General features: G+C 46.2%; 1 protein-coding gene across 2 annotated transcripts in view; it reads left to right on the top strand.

Moving 5' to 3' along the window:
* Positions 1 to 22,260, top strand: part of CAPS2 (calcyphosine 2) — a 155,845-nt gene that overhangs the window by 1,665 nt on the left and 131,920 nt on the right. Inside the window, exon 2 of one of the 2 annotated variants that reach the window (XM_040343976.1) lies at positions 12,874 to 12,959. In XM_040343976.1, coding sequence (XP_040199910.1) covers positions 12,882 to 12,959 — 78 coding nt within the window. In that variant the 5' untranslated portion in view covers positions 12,874 to 12,881. The remainder of the gene's footprint in view (positions 1 to 12,873; positions 12,960 to 22,260) is intronic. The other variant, XM_040343975.1, reaches the window with a different exon arrangement.

The raw sequence follows: 22,260 nt of genomic DNA on the forward strand, positions 1-22,260 counted from the left end.
TACAAGGCTTTACTCATTTAAACGCGGGATCACAGTTTCCCGCAACAGGAGCAAAAGTGCCATTAATTCTTATTGGCAGTGCAATGCACCCTGATAACGTGCTTGCGAAAACGCATGGTTTGTTAGATCCATGCGTTTTAACAAAAAAAAGGGCCATGCATGTCTTTGGTGCAGTTTTTGCACATAGGGCAGGTCAATGAAATGAAAGGGCTAACCCTAAACTCAACCCACAAAAACGCATCCACCGTTACACCTGCGTAGGTGCAAAAGGAAACTTTAGGCTTACGAAGTTGAACTCCAGTAAGGATAAAAAAAATGATCTTTGTAGAAAAAGTAACTATACTTCTATTTCTTGCTTCTCCAGCAGTTGGCGCTCCTCTTCTGTCTTTAGTGCTCCAGGCTGTGTGTGCGCCATCGGCTTGCGTACAATGCACAATCACTGGCCCTGCATTGTACAGGATGGAGTCATAGTGTCTGTGCATTTAACCCCTACAGGTTCATAATTTTTTTTGGAGTTTAGCTTTAAAAGAGAAGAATGGAGTTTTATTTTTCATTTTTTAAGAATCATACTAACCTAGGTGGATGCAGCATCGGCCCCCATGCCGGCTCTAACACTGAGGCTAGGTTTTCACATATGCGATGTGGGAGCAAGCACAATTCCTGTGCGGGTTCCCACATCGCATGTCTCTCGCAGGCAGTTCACACTGCCCTATGCGAACTGCTGCGGGTGTCAATACAATGTTAATGACACCCTGACATCGGTTCACAGATTGCAGTGCGAACTGTGAAATGGTGCAGGAATCAGATCGCACAGCTGTGTGAACACCAATGCAATCCGATTCCAGTGTGGACCAAAAAAGCATCCTGCACCATTTTGGTTCGAATGCAATGCATGTTCAGCCATACAATCAGCAATGCGGTGCGATTCACATGCGATGTCTGACAGTGCAATAGTGTGAACCCAGCCTGAAAACTGAGCGATCAAACCCTGCCGATCGCTCGGTTTTTAGAGCTCCCTGAGCAGAGAGCTGGTTACTGCTTTTCCTACCCCCTCACTCACCAGGCATGTGGGCGGATCCCGACCTCAGTATCGCAATCTTGCCTCAGTATACCAATCTTGAGACCTGGACCGGCTCTGTGACATCAGCAGACAGCGGGCTTCAGCCTATTTTCTGCTGAAAACGGGTCACAGACATGCAAAACTAACTGCAGCGAGCTTTGGCTGTACTTCACACTGGGCTGCGGCAATGAAGCCGTGCGAGTTCAGCTGAACTCACACGATTTCACTCCCGCTTGCCAGCCCCGATTTTTGCCGCGATTTCAGAGACATCTGTGCAGGGTTAATGTAAATCGCGGCCCGAAAATGTAGTACAGAAAATACTTTTTGAAATTGGTGCAGTGCTGCAAATGCAGCGTCACACCGATTAGGGCGGTGCCGTTGCCGGAAAATGCAGCGGATTTGACATGCGATTTGACATCAATTGACATGCACCTGTGTGAACCAGGGCTTAAAGTACGACTAAGGCCTCATTTCCACTGGCGTTTTTACAGCCACGTTTCTGAGCGTTTTTTAACAGCTTAAAAACGCCTGTTATTCTATGGCTTCATTTCCACATAGACGTTTTTGAGCTGCAAATGGCATAGGCGTTTTTGAGCTGTAAAAAAAACGCAGGACCAGGGCGTTCTGAAGCTCCAGAGTAGAGCTGTAAAAACGCCAGACGTTAAAAAACACTCAAAAACGCGCAAAAACGCTCAAAAACGCGCAAAAACGCGACCGCGGCATTTTTAAAGCTGCAGCTCACAAAAAAAAAATTTTTTTTTTTTTTTTACAAAATAAACATGGACAGGCGTTTTTAAGCTGTAAAAAAGCCTAACAACAGTGGCTGTAAAAACGCCAGTGGAAATGAAGCCTAAAGGCAAAACTTTTTTTTTATATTGGACAAAATGGAGAGAGATTGACACACCTGTCAGGTTTTTAGCGGTACCCCTCTCAAAGTTTGGGCTGTCCCCAGAACAGTAATAGAGGGGAACTCCCAATGGGGATACTAGATCTGGTGACCTGGGGAGCTCCAATGGATTCCCTTAAATTGCAGGGATTTCCTCTCACTTCCTGTTTTGGGTATGGGACAGGAAGTGATCTCCCCTAACGCCACACGGATGGCAAAAATAAAAATACAATGGGGGTTATAACCCTCTTTTGCTCTATCCAAAATGAAAAAAAATACCTTTATGGTAAATTTAGGTTTCTTATATTGCAGAAGACATTGCATGTGTCTTCTGAAATAAAGAGCCAGACTACTCACAGTTTTTGAAAATGGGACTTTAGTTCCAGTTTAACACAAGGATGAGGAAATATGTTTTTTTTTTGAATATTAATTGTCATTTTATATATCTTGGTCTAGATTCATGTAGGGGCGCGCATAGTTACGGCGGCACAGCGTACCGTATTTACGCTACCCCGCCGCAACTTACAGGAGCAAGTGCAGTATTCACAAAGCACTTGCTCCGCAAGTTGCGGCGGCATAGCGTAAATGGGGCCGGCGTAAGCGCGCGTAATTCAAATGTGGAAGGGGGGGCGTGTTTTATGTAAATCTATGATGACCTGACGTGATTGACGTTTTGTACGAACGGCGCATGCGCCGTCCGTGTACATATCCCAGTGTGCATTGCTCCCAAGTACGCCGCAACGACGTATTGGTTTCTACGTGAACGTAAATTCCGTCCAGCCCTATTCGCGAATGACTTACGCAAACGACGTAAAAAATTCAAAAATTGAAGCGGGAACAACGTCGATACTTAACATTGCATGCGCCTCATAGAAGCAGGAGCAACGTTACGCCGAAAAAGACTTACGCAAACGACGTAAAAAACTACCACCGGGCGCACGTACGTTTGTGAATCGGCGTATCTAGGTAATTTGCATACTCTACGCCGAAAACGACGGAAGCGCCACCTAGCGGCCAGCGTGAGAATGCACCCTAAGATACGACGGCGTAAGAGAATTACGCCAGTCGGATCTTAGGCTAATGTCAGCGTATCTTGCTTTCTGAATACAGAAAGAAGATACGCCGGCGCAGCTTTGAATTTACGCGGCGTATCTATGGATACGCCGGCGTAATTCTTTGCTGAATCTGGCCCCTTGAAAACTGTCATTTTTTAAAATAAAGAATCTTATCCTGGTGTGTCGGCTTTAAATTCAGCCTTTTTGTCTGTGTACAATGCTTCCAAGAATCTGATGTCAGCTGATTTCTGACAGTTGCTGACCCGTCAGTTGTCTGACCTCACACAGGGGGACCCAGCTTTTGGTATGCATACCAATAAAATATACAGCCTTTTAGCTAAGGTCAATGTAAACAGCTGCAGTGTTACTGTATGTTTATAATGTTAGTAGGCACTCATACAGATTCCTGAATGCTGTGCTACTAAGTGGTGGTGAAGGTGCAGCTGTCTGACTTTAGATGACATCTGACCTCTTGGCTCAGACTAAAGCCCCTTTCACACAGGCTTTCCGAACAGGTACACCTTTCAGTTTTTCAGGCAGACCTGATCGAACTCTCCATTCACTCCTATGGAGCAGTGGATGTCAGCGGTGACATGTCCGCTGACACCCGCCGCTATCCGATCCGATCCTGTCTGCCAAATCCAGACAGAGACCATATTTTACATCTATCTGGCGGTCCGGTTGGGATTGGAGGAAAACGGACAAGCGATCGGTTTTCATCAGATCTCCCCATAGAGGAGAGCTGGACTCTGACAGGTCCATCTCTGCAAAGTGGAGTGGAGACAGACTTGTCATCCGCCTGCTCAGCGGGGATCAGTGGATCGATCCCCCGCTGAGTACGGATCTCCCGTGTGAAAAGACCCTATGGGCTGCTTGTTTGATTTTTAAGTGGACCCGATCAGACCATCCTTTGCCCTCTGTGGAGTGGTGGATGTAAATGGACATGTGTCTGTTTAAACCTGCCGACATCTGATCCATTCCTGTCAACTAAAAACAGATGGATGAGGATAATTTCCTATCGGTCTGGCAGATCAGATCAAATAACAGTCGAATGTAAACGGACAGGCGGTCTGTTTACATCCAATCACCCATAGAGGAAAGCTAACTGTCCGTGTCCGCTCTGCATAAACGCAGCAGACACAGACCTGTCATCCGTCCTTTAGGAATGCTTCTTATCTATGCTGATGCGACTTCTGTGAGATAACATAGAAGTCTATGGGGCTGAAATCACAATGACGTCCACCAGGATCCTTTTCCAAAATTGCACTGTGCTGAGTTGATTAGAAATGCACCATTGAATATAATGTGATTTCCCTTGTCATACAATCCTGTGAACTCCGGCTTGAGAACTTCCCACAGGTGAGTTGCATTTGTTATGCATTTTCCATGCATCTTTTATGTGGTTTCCATTTATTTCAATGGAGAGATGCATTTTTGGTGCAATTTTTTTAATGGATACAGTTTTCTTCTACTTATTTTTAACTTAACAACTGAACAAAAATGGATCAGTGTGAAACAGGGCTGTGGAGTCGGAGTCGGAGTCGAGGAGTCGGAGTCGGGGGAAATTTTGGGTACCTGGAGTCGGAGTCGGAGTCGGCAAACAATGCACCGACTCCGACTCCGACTCCTACTAAATTTAGATTGGAATTAAAAAAAAAAAAAAAAGCAGGTTTAAATGTCCCAATTCACAAAAAGGTTATAATTAATGACTTCTCTACTGTAAGAATAAAGACCAATGCATGCAGTGCCTCACATAACCGCAAAACGAACACGTTAAGTGACCGTGAAGAAGCATGCTTTTCATGTGCTTCACTATATGGCACGCAACGCACAATTAGGAGCTGCAATACTTATACTTTCCATAGTGTTGTGTTCTGCTTTTACAGGGAACGCATGTTAGAGAACCAGTAAGTGTCCAAATAAAAAAATTCCAACAGGAGTTTTATAAAGCACTAAAAGAAGTTGAAAAGTATGATCGCTCATCAAAACTTACTGTTGAAGAAGCCATCCTTGTTTATCCAGAGATCGTTAGTGATGTGGCCAGAATAGTTACTGCAATGCCACCCACCCAAGTCAGTGTCGAAAGATTATTTTCAGCCCTAAAAATAATAAAGTCTGACTTAAGAGCCTCTATGGAAGAGGATCTGGCAGAGGCAATTCTCTTCCTTAGAACTCTACATTGAATTGATTTGCATTTGCTAAGCCTAGAACTACATTTCAAGATTAATATAAACCATTTCTAGGTTTTGCAGATTTTGTTTTTGGTTCATTATAGATAAGCTTTGTTTTTGTTCTAAAACAACCAAATAATGTGGTTTGTATTTTTGAACTGGTAAAGATCCTGTTCCTGATGTTTATGCCTGCTGCTACTATCCAGTCACTTGATTGTTTTCATTGGCCCAGATTCAAGTAGAATCGCGCAATATTTGCGTGGGCAAAGAGCAAATTTTTTTCTCTGCGCCCACGCAAATATTGCGCTTTGCCCGCGATTCACGGAGCAGTTGCTCCGTAAATTGCGCGGGCAATATGCTAAGCAGCCGGGCGCAAGGCTGCCTAATGTAAATGATCCCGCCGGGGGCGGGAATAATTTAAATTAGGCGCGCTCCCGCGCCGAGCGAACTGCGCATGCTCCGTCGGGAAACTTTCCCGACGTGCATTGCGGCAAATGACGTCGCAAGGACGTCATTTGCTTGTAAGTGAACGTGAATGGTGTCCAGCGCCATTCACGGTTCACTTACGTAAACGACGTTAAATTTGAACGTCGCGAGCGGGAGGCGCAGCTATACTTTAGCATTGGCTGCGCCTGCTATAGCAGGAGCAACCTTATGCTAAAGGCGCCGTACGGAAACTCCGTACCTTGCGTGAGAAGGGCCCGCGCAACTTTTGTGAATCGGTGGTAGTATGCAATTTGCATACTACACGCCGATCACAAAGGCCGCGCCCCCTAGCGGCCAACGCAAGAATGCAGCCTGGGATGTGAAGGCATAAGGAGGCTTATGTTTGTCACATCCTAGGCTGCATTCGGTGTAACGAGGTTCCTGAATCAGGAGCACTCGTTACACCGGAGCAAGTAAGCACTTGCGCCGCACAACCTATGGTTGCGCGGGCGCAAGTGCTTCTTGAATCTGGGCCATTGTGTTTGTCTTTTGCTTAAACTGTGCAATACAGTAGACTGTTGGCTTCCCAGCCAGTAGTCCTGTGGTAGGTTGCATTTCTTTCCCTCAAAGAATGTATAAAATACATTCGCATATTAATACAGAGGAGTCGGAGTCGTGGAGTCGGAGTCGGAGTCGGAAGTACATAAAACTGAGGAGTCGGAGCCGGAACATTTATCTACCGCAGCCTACAAATAACAGACCCAGATAAAGTAAACAAAGCGAAATAGGGTAGTTTGGATGGGGAGCAAATATTCATTTTTAATTAGGCTGCTTTCCCATTGCCTTGTTGCAAAAATGTTGTAAGAACATATGCAATTTTGCAGCATTTTTATGTGTTTCCGGTGCATTTTCTGGGTGCCTATTACTCAGTAGCATACTAGAACAAAATGAGGTGGGACTTTACATGTACATTACAGGGTCTAATGAAAACACAAATCATAGACATTTTTTATAACAATATAAACCAAATCTTTATTCTATACATACACATAATGAATTTTAAAAAGTCACAAAGAATTGTTTAAAAACAACAATGTTTTTAAACAGTTCTTTATAACTTTATACAATTCATTATGTGTATGTATAGAATAGAGATTTGTTTATATTGTTATAAAAAATGTCTATGATTTGTGTCTTCATTAGACCCTGCAAGTCTCACCTCATTTTGTTCTAGTATGGTATATGTTGATTTTGGGATGGTACCTTTGTAGGGTCATAATTGTCTCACTCTCATCCCCTGTACCCCCTTATCATCTATTGCTCAATAGGCACCTGTGAACAGGCCCGTCCCTACAGGACAGGCAAAACAAACAATTGCTTGGGGCCCCTGAGCTGGCCTGGGGCCCTCAACCTCCCCTTCCCAGGCTGTAGCGTGGCCAAGCTTCTCTTCCTTCCTCCTGGAGTCCTGTCAGTCCGGCCGGGTACCATGCGTGGTACAGGAGATTTAGTTTCCTGTTCCCGGCCGGACTGAGTGCTCACTTCCTTTCAGTCCAGCCAGGAACACAGGAAACTGAATCTCCTGTACCGCACAGTACCCGGCCCAGCCCGGGCACTATCTGATTGGGAACTGGGGACCCATAATGGTAGAACACCTGACTGACAGGAGGAAGAGGAGCTCGGCCACGCTACAGCGACAGCCTACATGGAAGAAGGGGAGGTGAGAATAGAAAAACATAGGGAGGAGGGAGGAGTAAGAAAATGGGTGTAAAAATTAGTGTAGCGCTAACATAGGCTTTGTGTGTGTGGGGGGGGGGGGGTGCTTGGGGGCCCCCATTTTGCTTGGGGCCCCCAAATTCCTTCAAATGGCCCTGCCTGTGAAACTCGGACATATGACTCAAAAAAATACACCAAATACTCAATGCAGTTGTGGTTTTGATGCAATTTTTTTTTAATCAAAAAAGGTTTTTATTGAACACTAGAAAGATCACAACAGTTTCCGATGCATGGGAACTTGCAGATATTTTCAGCAAAGAACATGTGCACGCTCAAGTTTAAAATTTCAGTACTACATCACCAGATTCTCCACAAATTTGTAAGACAGTACTATGGACACTAAAATTCTAGACATCACAAGCTCCCTAGGGCTTAAACCAGGTGTATCTAGCCAACGTGACCATATACGTTCAAACCTGCTCAGGTATCCCCTGTGTTGGTAGATTTACTTTTCTATAATGAGTGTGTTCCTCATGTGTGTTATCCTCGTGTGTGTGGAAGGTGGCAAGGCTGATTTCCATCCAATTAATTAGTTTTCTGGCCTGAAACAGTGCTCTAGAGAATGCAACCCTGATCAATTCCTCAAGGACCCCCAGCAAACAGCATTTAGAGTCTATAGGGACTTTGGTTTGAAATACTCCATTGAGTGTACCCACCACCTCTCTCCAATACCTGTAAAGCTTTGGGCAATGCCACAAGAGATGAATGAGGTCCCCGTTGTGACTCCGACAGGTCTGGCAGCAGGGATGGACTGGCCATTGGAACTACAGGGAGTTTCCCGGTGGGCCGGCTTCGGTGACAGCAGACCACCGCCACCCTCCGCTCCTCTGTCTCTCTCTTCCTGCAGTGCTCACCTCCTCTCCCTCCCCGCAGCTGGGGGGAACAGAGAAGCAGGGGGAGGACCAGAGGAGCAGGGACGACGACAGAGGAGCATGGGGAAGGGGACAGACAGCTGACTCAACAGCTATGGCCTGGGAGTTTCTCACTTCTGCCTAATCTTGTCCTAACTGATTCTTTGCACCGGGTGAAATAATGTCTAGCTTCTTCACTGGTACTGCCTATACCAGTACCAGCCCTTGTACTCTAATAAAGTAGAACGGCTAAAGGCTAGTGAAGGGGGAGAGTGGGTTTGGGTGGCCGGGGGATGGGAGTTGTCCGGTCGCCATGGGAGAGACCTGTCAAAGTGGGCCAGTCTGGATGAAGTACAGGGCCAAATTTTTGTCCCAGTCCAGCCCTGTATGGCAGCCTATCCATCTTATGTAGTTTTGTCGGGGTGTAATGTACTCTCAACAAAATATACAATTGGGAAACTTTCTGTGCCACATTTAAAGAACATGACGTTATGGATTGCATGGCTTCCTCCCACTGATCTCCTGTAAGTTGGCCAAGGTCCCTCTCTCACAGGGACTCTGCCTTACAAGGGTACGCCCGCAGGTGTCTTGCTAGTAACATTTGGTAGCATTGGGAAATGATCCCCTTAGTTGTAGTGCTGGTATGCAGCACATGGAACACAGGAGCGGGTGACATGACCCACTCCACTGTGTCTCCCTGTGCAGCAACCGCGTGCTGGAGCTGAAGGTAATAATAGTGCATGGTGGTAGGTAGGTCAAACTTGGCTCGGAGTTCGGGGAAGGTTAGCAGCTTACCATTAGTAAATACTTGGGATAACAAAGTCACACCATGAACGTGCCACCTGAGCCCCTGCTGCAACTTAACCAGCTTCACATATGATCGATTGTCCCATATAGGGCTATATTCCGTGAATCCCTGCATTAATTTTATCTCGAAATCGAGATGGCAAGGGATGCACATTGAGAGAGCAGTAGTCCCCCAATCTGGGCAAAATCTGTACCCCCAGATACCTAAAGCTAGTTACCACGGGGATGGAACAAGAGTCAGGAAGTTCCACCTCCCTGTCCTCGTCCAGGATCAACAAGGCTGACTTTGACCAATTAATGGTCAAACCTGAATAATGACCAAATTGTGTAATTATAGACATAACCCCCTGGTAAGGAGTGAGTGGGATCCCCCAGGAAGAGTAACATGTCATCCGCATATAGCATAATCTTTTCCTGCAATGCGCCATAATGGAACTCATGGATGAGGATGCTGGCCCACACCAGGGCTGCTAATGGTTCTATAGCAATTGAAAAGAGCAGAGGAGATAGCGGTTACCCCTGCCCAAAGCAAAAGATGGATGGTGGTATTTAAAAAAAAAATATTTTTTTAATTATTATTATTATTATTATTTTTTTTTTTTTTACACTGTTGCTTTTATTTTTATTTATTGTTTTATCACTTTTATTGCTGTCACAAGGAATTTAAACATCCTTGTGACAGCAATAGGCATGTGACAGGTCCTCATTATGCAGGTATCTGGGGTCTATTATTATCACTCCTTTGCAAATGAAAGCATTCAAAACCCCAAGATCTGCGTTTTTGAATGCTTTAGATTTTCAAAAAATGTTGCCGTTAACATGACGGTAAATCGAAAGTGATGTCATACCATCACTTCCGGGTTACCACAGCGGAGTCCCGATCAAAGCCGATTCCAGCTTTCTTTGGGTCTCCGACTAGCCGGTGGGACGTGTCGGATAGTAGCTTGGGTCTCCCACCAGAAGGTTCTGAGCAAGCCGTGGAAGGGGGGAACCTCTCCGGTTAGCCTCTTTGGAGGATATTACAAGAGAGCCGACCGCCAACTCTAAAAAATGGTACCCAAGTTATTATACAAAAGGACACTGGTATAAAATGAGTACTGGTTTTTCGGGTCTCCGACTAGCTGTGGGGAAGGATTTGGCACATTTTTTGAGGAGATAGGACGCAGGATAAGGGCAGGATGGTCGTTTCTATGCGGGCGTTCGCTCCACCATCAAGCCACTCCCCCCCCCCACATTAAATGTTGCAATAACCAATTTTCAACATTATGAGCTTGTGTCCCTTCATCTAAAGCCTCGTACACGCGATCGGACTTCCAACCAACTTTTCCATGGATTTTGGTCCGAAGGGCATTGGCTGTGAACTTGTTCGGCATACACACAGCACAACATTTTCAGCCAACATTCACCAAACCACGTGTTTTTTTAGCTCTTTACCGCCACCCTTTAGGCAACTTCTGCTATTGTTGGCTGATGTTTAACATTGTTTCTGAGAATGCGTGTTTGTACATCGGATTTTAGTTGCACAGACTTGCGTACACACGATCGGATAAACCGACAGAACAGATTTATTGCCCAACAATTGGTGAACATAAACAGCCCAATTTTGTTGTCGTTAATCCAGCCAATAATTGTCTGATAGAGCATACACACGATCGGATTATCTGACACAACACCTCCGTCAGACAATTATGGCCATAAAGTTGGATCGTGTGTAGGAGGCTTTACTATGTGTCAGACTTTAGAGTTGCAAATGCACAATTCCCATCGCACGCGTTCCTGTAGAAATGGCTGTGCATGTAAGTGGGTGCTGAGGCGACCATCAGCTTGTACCGTAAATAGTCATAACAGAAGAACGTCACCAACACACGACAGATCTTCAGAACGGGTCCAAAGTTTTCATCAGCGACATCAGACATGTGATTGCTATCTGCTGTAATAATGTGATCGCTAATAAAAGCTTTGGAGCCGTTCTGGAGATCCATGGTGTGCTGGCGACATTCTTTTGCTCACACTTTCAAGCTGATCTCCAGATTTCCTGTCACTTTAAGTAGTTTGGACCAAGCTGGGCCAAAATAACTATTTAACCACTTCCTTACTGGGCACTTAAAACCCCTTCCTGCCCAGAGGACTTTTTGCAATTCGGCACTGCGTCGCTTTAACTGACAATTGCGTGGTCGTGCGACGTGGCTCCCAAACAAAAATGGCGTCCTTTTTTTCCCACAAATAGAGCTTTCTTTTGGTGGTATTTGATCACCTCTGCGGTTTTTATTTTTTGCGCTATAAACAAAAATAGAGCGACAATTTTGAAAAAAAAAATATATTTTTTACTTGTTGCTATAATAAATAGCTCAATTTAAAAAAAAAAAAATTCCCTCAGTCTAGGCCGATAGGTATTCTACATATTTTTAGTAAAAGAAAAATCGCAATAAGCGACTGGTTTGCGCAAAAGTTATAGCGCCTACAAAATAAGGGACAGAATTATTATTTTTTATTATTTATTTTTTTACTAGTAATGGCGGCGATCTGCGATTTTTATTGCGACTGCGACATTATGGCGGACACATCGGACACTTTTGACACATTTTTGGCACCATTCACATTTATACTGCAATCAATGCTATAAATATGCACTAATTACTGTATAAATGTGACTGGCATTGAAGGGGTTAACACCAGGGGGTGAGGAAGGGGTTAAATGTGTACCCTATTATAATTGTGGGGGAAGGGGGGTGACTGGGGGAGGTGACCGATCTGTGTCCCTATGTACAAGAGACACAGATCGGTCTCCTCTCTCCCCTGACAGCACCGCTGTCATTGTGAGAGCCGGCAATGATCTCATATGTTTACATATGAGATCATCTCTCATTGGCCGCACCGTCTACCAAATGGCCAGTCCGATTGGCTGTTCACGGCGATCTGTGATTGGCTGTGTCCAAGGGACACGGCCAGCACAGAAGTTCCCCACTGCGCGCTCGGGAGCGAGGAAAGGGGCGGCCATAAAAAGACGGCGTCCCAGAGAAGTAGAACCACCCTGCGGCTGTATATAGTCGTACGGCCGTCGGGAAGTGGTTAAAGTGGCAGAAAACCTGGAGATCAGCTGGAGATCAAGAACACTAAAGGTTCGTTTTTTATTAGATCAATTGATTGCTGTAAGCAAGAGCATTTAAATATCACTTGCCTTGTTTTTCCTTTTGACCTCCAACATACAGTAATCCAGGTTTGAAAATGCCATTTCCTGTCTCTCCTCTTCTTGCTTTCCACCAGCATCTGAGCCATTTTGCATGGTGGAAAGCAGAATGTGCTCACCCCCTCCCTATGACTACAGCCCTGCGTGAAGATGCTCTCTTATCCCTCACAGGCATGGAGGCTAAGCCTAATGGGAACTGTAGTTCCCATTAGGCCGTGATGTAGCAAGAATGAATGCGCACCGCAAACCAGGAAGTCAGTGAGAATAATGATTCAGGAGTGACGGAGGTGAATAAAACGGCTCGATTTCAACAGGTATCAAACTAGTTATAATGCAAAACATTACTTTTTACTTTATCAGCTACTGTCAGACTTTAATTTAAGAGGAAAATATTTTTGTCTTTACAACCCCTTGCTGTTCTTGCAGCACATAGGAGCAAATACTGACTAGAGAAACACTCCCCTGATACCAATGACTTTCACACCAGTTCAGGGAACTTTTCCCCAACAGGCACTACAAGAGATTTATTAAAAGGAATTAGGGAATGGATAGATATTAAATTTGTACATTTTACATAGTTTAAAAATTAGACTTTTTGGATTTCTCAACAGTGATTAAAGTGCGATATTAATATTTATTTTTAACAACATTTTCTAGATTTCAGAATGACTCTTGAGATAAAAGGAGTAGCCGCCTCTCCGAGAGGTCATACCCAGCCTTCGTCAAAATCTCATCCTGCCAAGGTACACTGTTCTAGCCATCCTGTAATGTTAAGACCTGTGGAATTAGATTTGCTGTATTTCTCAGAATGTGTTATGCAAAACCAGTATGTTAATAATGTGGTAAAGAGAGATGTGCATTAGTTTTCGGAGAAATGTAATGCAAATGTTATGTGAACACAGGTGTATATCAGGTAAAGTGTTTGGTGAGGAAGTTAGTCAACTAGTGTCTTCTTCAGACCCCCCCCCCCCCAAAGAAAAAAATTATTGTGGAAGATCTTATTGGAATAAAATTGATTGAGCGTAGATCTGCCCCCAACTGAACCAATATGTGCCCCCACCATCCTGTCTCTACTGGGTGTGGATGAGTTGGAGCAGTCAAACCAGTGCCCTGCTGAGCTCAGCTTTTTCATTTTTGTACAGGGCTATCTATCTGCACTTGGAGGGAGGCACATATTTTAAGACAGACATGTGGACGCTTAGGATGTAATGGGCTTTAATATCAATCACAATCAATATTTTCTTTCAATACGTTTTTATTTAAAGGGGTTGTAAAGGTTTGTTTTTTATTTTCTAAATAGGTTCCTTTAAGCTAGTGCATTGTTGGTTCACTTACCTTTTCCTCCGATTTCCCTTCTAAGGCCCTTTTCACACTACAAAATAAATCCGTTTTAATAATCCGTTTTAAAATCCGTCAGATAATGTTAAAAAACGTAAGTTATACGTCCTTTATAAAATATCATTAAAGTCTATGGGATTTTTTTATGTTCCGTAAAGATCCGTAATAGTCCGTTATAACATACGGACGTTAGTTATAACGGAATATGTGACGGGTCTTGCACTATTTTTTGTCAATTTTTTGTCCGTTGCAAGTAACGGATATATTAACGTCCGTTATATTTTAACATTGAAGTCTATGGCACATGGACGTTAGTAAATGTCTCCGTAAATGTCCGTTATGTTAACGGACGTTAATTTTACTGAGCATGGATATTCAGGGGAACCCCGCTGTCAATTTAAAACAAAAATGACGTGCGGTTCCCGGTAAATATCCATAACCAGACCCTTCAGGTCTGGTATGGATATTCAGGGGAACCCCGCCGTCAATTTAAAACAAAAGTGACGTGCGGTTCCCGGTAAATATCCATAACCAGACCCTTCAGGTCTGGTATGGATATTCAGGGGAACCCCGCCGTCAATTTAAAACAAAAGTGACGTGCGGTTCCCGGTAAATATCCATAACCAGACCCTTCAGGTCTGGTATGGATATTCAGGGGAACCCCGCCGTCAATTTAAAACAAAAATGACGTGCGGTTCCCCCTAAATATCCATAACCAGACCCATTATCCAAGCACGTTGACCTGGCCGGCCGCAGAAAAGAGGGGGGGACAGAGTGCGCCCCCCCCCTCTCTCCTGAACCGCACCAGGCCACATGCCCTCAACATGGGGAGGATGTCCCCATGTTGATGGGGACAAGGGTCTCATCCCCACAACCCTTGCCCGGTGGTTGTGGGGGTATGCGGGCGGGAGGTTTATCAGAATCTGGAAGACCCCTTTAACAAAGGGGACCCCCAGATCCTGACCCCCCCCCCTGTGTGAAATGGTAATGGGGTACACTGTACCTCTACCATTTCACGAAGGAAGTAAAAAGTATTGTAAAAAAACACACTGACACCAAAGAATAAAGTCCTTTATTAAAAAAAAAAAACATCCAGCGGTGACAAATCCACTCGTTCCCGGCTTCCTGCGTTGTCCAGTGACGTAGCAGAGGGTATGTCAGAGGGGGCAGGGTCACGTGACGGGTGGCTCTGCCTCCTCTATATAAGAAATGTCACAGCTTCAGCCGCTCATTCGCTGGGCTGTGCCCAGCGGTGAGAGGAGGTCCGGGATGCTGCTGCGCCGGATGGATGGATCTTCACATCGCCGGAGCGGAGATCACCCGACGCTGGATCTTTTCATCGCGGGAGATCACCCGCACCCGTCGCTGGATCAGGACAACGCAGGAAGCCGGGAACGAGTGGATTTTTCAGCGCTGGAGTTTTTTTTTTTTTTTTTAATAAAGGACTTTGGGCCAAATCCTCAGCCAGGCGGCGTAACTTAACTTTCAGCAGTTAAGTTACACTGCCTGATCCTCAAAGCACTTACGTAAAAATTTCAAGCCGTGTAAGTTAAGTGCCGCCGTCGTAAGGCGTTCCTCCTCTCCGGGGGGCGTTTACAATTTAAATGAGGCGCGCTCCCGCGCCGGCCGTACTGCGCATGCGTGTGACGTCATTTTCCCGACGTGCATCGCGCGAACGTAATTGACGCCGGGCGGCTTTGTGGATTGCGACGGGACACTAAAGTTGCGACGGGTGAAAAAAAGACGCGCCGGGAAAACAAATAATTATAAAAAAAAATGACAGCGTCGCTCGGCATGCATTCCTGAGGGAGAACTCCATGCCAATTTTCAATGAAAAAAACGGCATGGGTTCCCCCCCCAGGAGCATACCAGGCCCTTAGGTCTGTTATGGGTTGTAAGGAGACCCCCCTCCGCCGCCAAATCGACGTAGGGGGTCCCCCTACAATCCATACCAGACCCGTATCCAAAGCACGCTACCCGGCCAGCCAGGAAGGGAGTGGGGACGAGCGAGCGCCCCCCCCCCCTCCTGAGCCGTGCCAGGCCGCATGCCCTCAACATGGGGGGGTTGGGTGCTCTGGGGCAGGGGGGCGCACTGCGGGCCCCCCCACCCCAGAGCACCCTGTCCCCATGTTGATGAGGACAGGACCTCTTCCCGACAACCCTTGCCATTGGTTGTCGGGGTCTGCGGGCGGAGGCTTATCGGAATCTGGGAGTCCCCTTTAATAAGGGGGCCCCCAGATACCGGCCCCCCACCCTAAGTGAATGGATATGGGGTACATCGTACCCCTATCCATTCACCTGTAGGCAAAAAGTAAAAGTTAATAAACACACAACACAAGGCTTTTGAAAATATTTTATTATTCTGCTCCGGATGCCCCCCCTGTCTTCGTTATTAGCTCAATTACCAGGGGGGGCTTCTTCTTCCACTCTCCGGGGGTCTTCTCCGCTCTCCGGGGGTCTTCTCCGCTCTCCGGGGGGGGTTTCTGCTTCCGCTCTCCGGGGGGGGGCTTCTCCGGACTCCGGGGGGCTTCTTCCATCTTCTCCCCTCTTCCGCTCTTGACTCGGCGAACCCCGGTTCTTCTGCAGCTCTCCGGTGCCTTCTTCTTCAGCGCTGGCTGCCTGCTATGTTTGTGTGTTAGCTCGATTTCAAACAGGCAGCCAGCGCGGTCTTCTGTGGCGTCAGGGTCTTCTCTTCCTTTCTTCCGATGTTGCCTCGTCGCCTGTTGTCGCTTTAATGATGGAAGCGCGCCTTGCATCCCATTTATATAGGCATCACCGTCCCATCATGCTCCGGCAGGTACCCACGTGGTGGGTGCCTACCCACGTGCACCCACCACGCGGGTACCTACCGGAGCATGATGGGACGGTGATGCCTATATAAATGTGATGCAAGGCGCGCTTCCATCATTACAGCGACAACAGGCGACGAGGCAACATCGGAAGAGGGGAGAAGAACAGAAGAGAAGATGACGTCACAGAAGACCGCGCCGGCTGCCTGTTAGAAATCGAGCTAACACACAAACATAGCAGGCAGCCAGCGCTGAAGAAGAAGGCACCGGAGAGCTGCAGAAGAACCGGGGTTCGCCGAGTCAAGAGCGGAAGAGGGGAGAAGATGGAAGAAGCCCCCCGGAGTCCGGAGAAGCCCCCCCCGGAGAGCGGAAGCAGAAACCCCCCCCGGAGAGCGGAGAAGACCCCCCGGAGAGCGGAGAAGACCCCCGGAGAGTGGAAGAAGAAGCCCCCCCTGGTAATTGAGCTAATAACGAAGACAGGGGGGGCATCCGGAGCAGAATAATAAAATATTTTCAAAAGCCTTGTGTTGTGTGTTTATTAACTTTTACTTTTTGCCTACAGGTGAATGGATAGGGGTACGATGTACCCCATATCCATTGACTTAGGGTGGGGGGCCGGTATCTGGGGGCCCCCTTATTAAAGGGGACTCCCAGATTCCGATAAGCCTCCGCCCGCAGACCCCGACAACCAATGGCAAGGGTTGTCGGGAAGAGGTCCTGTCCTCATCAACATGGGGACAGGGTGCTCTGGGGTGGGGGGGCCCGCAGTGCGCCCCCCTGCCCCAGAGCACCCAACCCCCCCATGTTGAGGGCATGCGGCCTGGCACGGCTCAGGAGGGGGGGGGGGCGCTCGCTCGTCCCCACTCCCTTCCTGGCTGGCCGGGTAGCGTGCTTTGGATACGGGTCTGGTATGGATTGTAGGGGGACCCCCTACGTCGATTTGGCGGCGGAGGGGGGTCTCCTTACAACCCATAACAGACCTACGGGCCTGGTATGCTCCTGGGGGGGAACCCATGCCGGTTTGGAATTTACAAATTGCCGTGGAGTTCTCCCTCGGGAATGCATACCAAATGCCGTCGCTTGAATGGGCCTTTACAAGGTGTGACTAACTTTACACTTTGTAAAAGCAGCCCTAGTTTTACACCACGCAAACTAACACTTACGGCGAAAAAACTAGGCACAAAAGCTTTGAGGATCGCCCTAAGTGCTAATTTGCATACTAACAGAGGCATTTCGACTCGAAATGCCCCCAGTGGCGGATGCGGTACTGCATCCTAAGATCCGGCAGTGTAAGTCCCTTACAGATGTCGGATCTTCTGCCTAACTTAGGAAAACTGCTTCTGAGGATCAGTTCCAAAGTTAGAACCAGAGATACGACGGCTTACGCCGGAGTATCTCTTTTGTGGATTTGGCCCTTTATTCTTTTGTGTCAGTGTGTTTTTTTTACAATACTTTTTACTTCCTTCGTGAAATGGTAGAGGTACAGTGTACCCCATTACCATTTCACACAGGGGGGGGGTCAGGATCTGGGGGTCCCCTTTGTTAAAGGGGTCTTCCAGATTCTGATAAACCTCCCGCCCGCATACCCCCACAACCACCGGCAAGGGTTGTGGGGATGAGACCCTTGTCCCCATCAACATGGGGACATCCTCCCCATGTTGAGGGCATGTGGCCTGGTGCGGTTCAGGAGAGAGGGGGGGCCGCACTCTGTCCCCCCCTCTTTTCTGCGGCCGGCCAGGTCAACGTGCTCGGATAATTGGTCTGGTTATGGATATTTAGGGGGAACCGCACGTCATTTTTGTTTTAAATTGACGGCGGGGTTCCCCTGAATATCCATACCAGACCTGAAGGGTCTGGTTATGGATATTTACCGGGAACCGCACGTCACTTTTGTTTTAAATTGACGGCGGGGTTCCCCTGAATATCCATACCAGACCTGAAGGGTCTGGTTATGGATATTTACCGGGAACCGCACGTCATTTTTGTTTTAAATTGACGGCGGGGTTCCCCTGAATATCCATACGACTTCTGGAGCTGGACTTCAAGAAAGGGTGAAATGTTTTTTATTAACGGACGTTAGAAAGGAATGATATAACGGATGTATACGGATATATACGGATAAACATTATCCGTTTTCAATAAAGGAAGAATGGTAAAATATTTATCCGTATGTATCCGTTATTAAATCCGTTAATAAACGTCCGTTAATAGGTGTAAAACGGATATTATAAAACGGACATACAATCCATAGTGTGAAAGAAGCCTAAGGCCCCGTACACACGACCAGTTTCCTCGGCAGAATTCAGCTTCCGACCGAGTTTCTGGCTGAATTCTGCCGAGGAAACTGGTCGTGTGTACACTTTCGGCCGAGGAAGCCGACGAGGAGCTCGGCGAGGAAATAGAGAACATGTTCTCTATTTCCTCGTTGTTCTATGGGAGCTCTCGGCCCGCCGAGGTCCTCGGCGGCTTCAGGGCTGAACTGGCCGAGGAACTCGATGTGTTTGGCACGTCGAGTTCCTCGGCCGTGTGTACGAGGCCTAAGTGTTTTTTTTCTTTGTCTGATTTTCTCACTTCCTGTTCCTCCTCAGTAAGCTGTTTTGGCTGACTAACCCCCATGGATGATGGAAAGCTTACTGAGGAGAAACAGAAAGTGAGAAATTCAGACAAAGGAAAAAAACATTTAGAAGGCAAATCAAAGGAAAAGGTAAGTGAACCAACAATGCACTAGCTTAACCACTTAAGGACCGCCTCCTGCACATATACGTCGGCAGAATGGCACGGCTGGGCACATCCACGTACAGGTACGTCCTGTACTAGTACCCAGCCGTGGGTCGCCGGAGCGCTCCCGTGACCCGGCCCGAAGCTCCGTGACCGAGACTCGCGGACCCAATCGCCGATGGAGTCCCGCGATCGGTCCCCGGAGATGAAGAACAGGGAGAGCCGTGTGTAAACACGGCTTCCCCGTTATTCACTATGACGGCAGCATCGATCGTGTCATCCCTTTTATAGGGGGACACAGTCGATGATGTCACTCCTACAGCCACACCCCCCTACAGTTGTAAAGACACTTCAGGTTACACATAACTCCCAAACTGCAACTGTCATTTTCACAATAAACAATGCATTTTAAATGCATTTTTTGCTGTGAAAATTACAATGGTCCCAAAAATGTGTCAAAATTGTGTCCGCCATAATGTCGCAGTCACGGAAAAAATCGCTGATTGCCACCATTAGTAGTAAAAATTTTTTTTTATAAAAATGCAATAAAACTATCCCCTATTTTGTAAACGCTATAAATTTTGCGCAAACCAACCGATAAACGATTATTGCGATTTTTTTTTTTTACCAAAAATAGGTAGAAGAATACGTATCGGCCTAAACTGAGGAAATTTTTTTTTTTATATATTTTTGGGGGATATTTATTATAGCAAAAAGTAAAAAATATTGCATTTTTTTCAAAATTGTCGCTCTATTTTTGTTTATAGCGCAAAAAATAAAAACCGCAGAGGTGATCAAATACCACCAAAAGAAAGCTCTATTTGTGGGAAAAAAAGGATGCCAATTTTGTTTGGGAGCCACGTCGCACGACCGCGCAATTGTCAGTTAAAGCGACGCAGTGCCGAATCGCAAAAAGGGGCCTGGTCTTTTACCTGCATTTTGGTCCGGGTCTTAAGTGGTTAAAGGAACCTATTTAGAAAAAAACAACTTTATAACCCCTTTAACCAGTTCCCGACCCCCGCATGTACATATACGTCCACAATATGGCACGTACAGGCACATGGGCGTACACGTACGTCCTCGCCTATTAGCGGGTGGGGGGTCCGATCGGGACCCCCCCCGCTACATGCGGAGGTCGGGTCCGCTCGGGGAGCGATCCGGGACCACGGCGCGGCTATTTGTTTATAGCCGCTCCGTCGCGATCGCTCCCCGGAGCTGAAGAACGGGGAGAGCCGTGTGTAAACACGGCTTCCCCGTCCTTCACTATGGCGGCGCATCGATCGCGTCATTCCCTTTATAGGGAAGACACGATCGATGACGTCATTCCTACAGCCACACCCCCCTACAGTTGTAAACACATACTAGGTGCACCCTAACTCCTACAGCGCCACCTGTGGTTAACTCCCAAACTGCAACTGTCATTTTCACAATAAAGAATGCAATTTAAATGCATTTTTTGCTGTGAAAATTACAATGGTCCCAAAAATGTGTCAAAATTGTCCGAAGTGTCCGCCATAATGTCGCAGTCACGAAAAAAATTGCTGATCGCCGCCATTAGTAGTAAAAAAAAAAAAATTAATAAAAATGCAATAAAACTATCCCCTATTTTGTAAACACTATAAATTTTGCGCAAACCAATCGATAAACGCTTATTGCGATTTTTTTTACTAAAAATAGGTAGAAGAATACGTATCGGCCTAAACTGAGGAAAAAAAATGTTTTTATATATGTTTTTGGGGGATATTTATTACAGCAAAAAGTAAAAAATATTGAATTTTTTTCAAAATTGTCGCTCTATTTTTGTTTATAGCGCAAAAACTAAAAACCGCAGATGTGATCAAATACCACCAAAAGAAAGCTCTATTTGTGGGGGGAAAAAGGACGCCAATTTTGTTTGGGAGCCACGTCGCACGACCGCGCAATTGTCTGTTAAAGCGACACAGTCCCGAACTGTAAAAACACCTTGGGTCTTTAGGCTGCATATTGGTCCGGGGCTTAACTGGTTAAGGATATACAGCATTCAATTCCCATTATTATATAACATTAATGTTACAATAATTCAGTTATCCTTCTGTTGTAGGAATATATGTAGACAATATTTACCACCCTATATTGGGGTAGCCATTGTAGCGTTTAATAAAATAGTGCAATATTCCCAAGGAATTTTCTTTTTCATTCTTCCTAGTCACCAACATAGAAATGTTTATCAATCAGATTGTAAAAACTATTCAATATGTCCGCTGGACACTTTAATGGGCCACCACTATGATGTACCCTTTCCTTAAAGTGATAGTAGTCAGCAGCACGGGACATTATCTTCAAGTATGAACCATTTTGGGGGATAAGAAAAATAAAGCAAACGGTGTAGTGATCTAAACAAAAACCATTAGGAAGAGTAAAAGGAAAAAGAGGAGAGAAAAGAAGTATATGGAAGAAAAGAAAGAAGCCAGGCAAAGTGCCCTCCAGAGTGTCATAAGGGCAAATGAGATCTGCATCAGTGAGCACAGTCAGAATTTGATAATGCAATTCTGAGCTTGGTTTCACTGACTGATTTATTAAAACTGGAGGGTGCAAAACCTGGTGCAGTGGTGCATGGTAGACAGCTACCTTCATCTTGTTCAATTAACCTTTGACAAAAACATTGAAAGCTGATTGGTGCAGAGCTGCACCAGATTTTGCACTCTTCAGTTTAGTAAATCAACCCCCACAGTCTCTTACATCACAATAGTACGTTAATAAGTAAGGGCCACATTTCAGACCCCTGAATTCTCAAATGGGTAGAATGTGGTGTAGTGTATATATTCACTTTTTACACTTTTTTGGTTAATGGGTAGGGGTACTCATTCACATGGGGGGGGGGTGGAATCTGGGGGTCACCCCAAGATTTTTGGTGTGGGTCTATTGAAATCTATTACATGCAAAATGCAATCTAGTCATTGACAAAGCAGATGACATCCCTCGGGGGGTCAGTGTCTTTACCCCGAGGACAGAGAGCCCTGTGTATGCGCTCCATATCGATCCCCATGTCCGGTGGTCTGTCCAGGAGTCGGTTAAAGATGCCCGTGACTGCTGGGGCAATCTGGTCTGCTTCGACACTTTCTGGGAGACCCCTAATTCTCAGGTTGTGTCTCCTGCCCCTGTTGTCGAGTTCCTCGACATGGCGTTGAATGTCACGCAGCTGAAGGGTGTGAGAATCCAA

This window comes from Rana temporaria, chromosome 3, assembly GCF_905171775.1.
Source record: "Rana temporaria chromosome 3, aRanTem1.1, whole genome shotgun sequence".
NCBI classification, from domain to species: domain Eukaryota; kingdom Metazoa; phylum Chordata; class Amphibia; order Anura; family Ranidae; genus Rana; species Rana temporaria.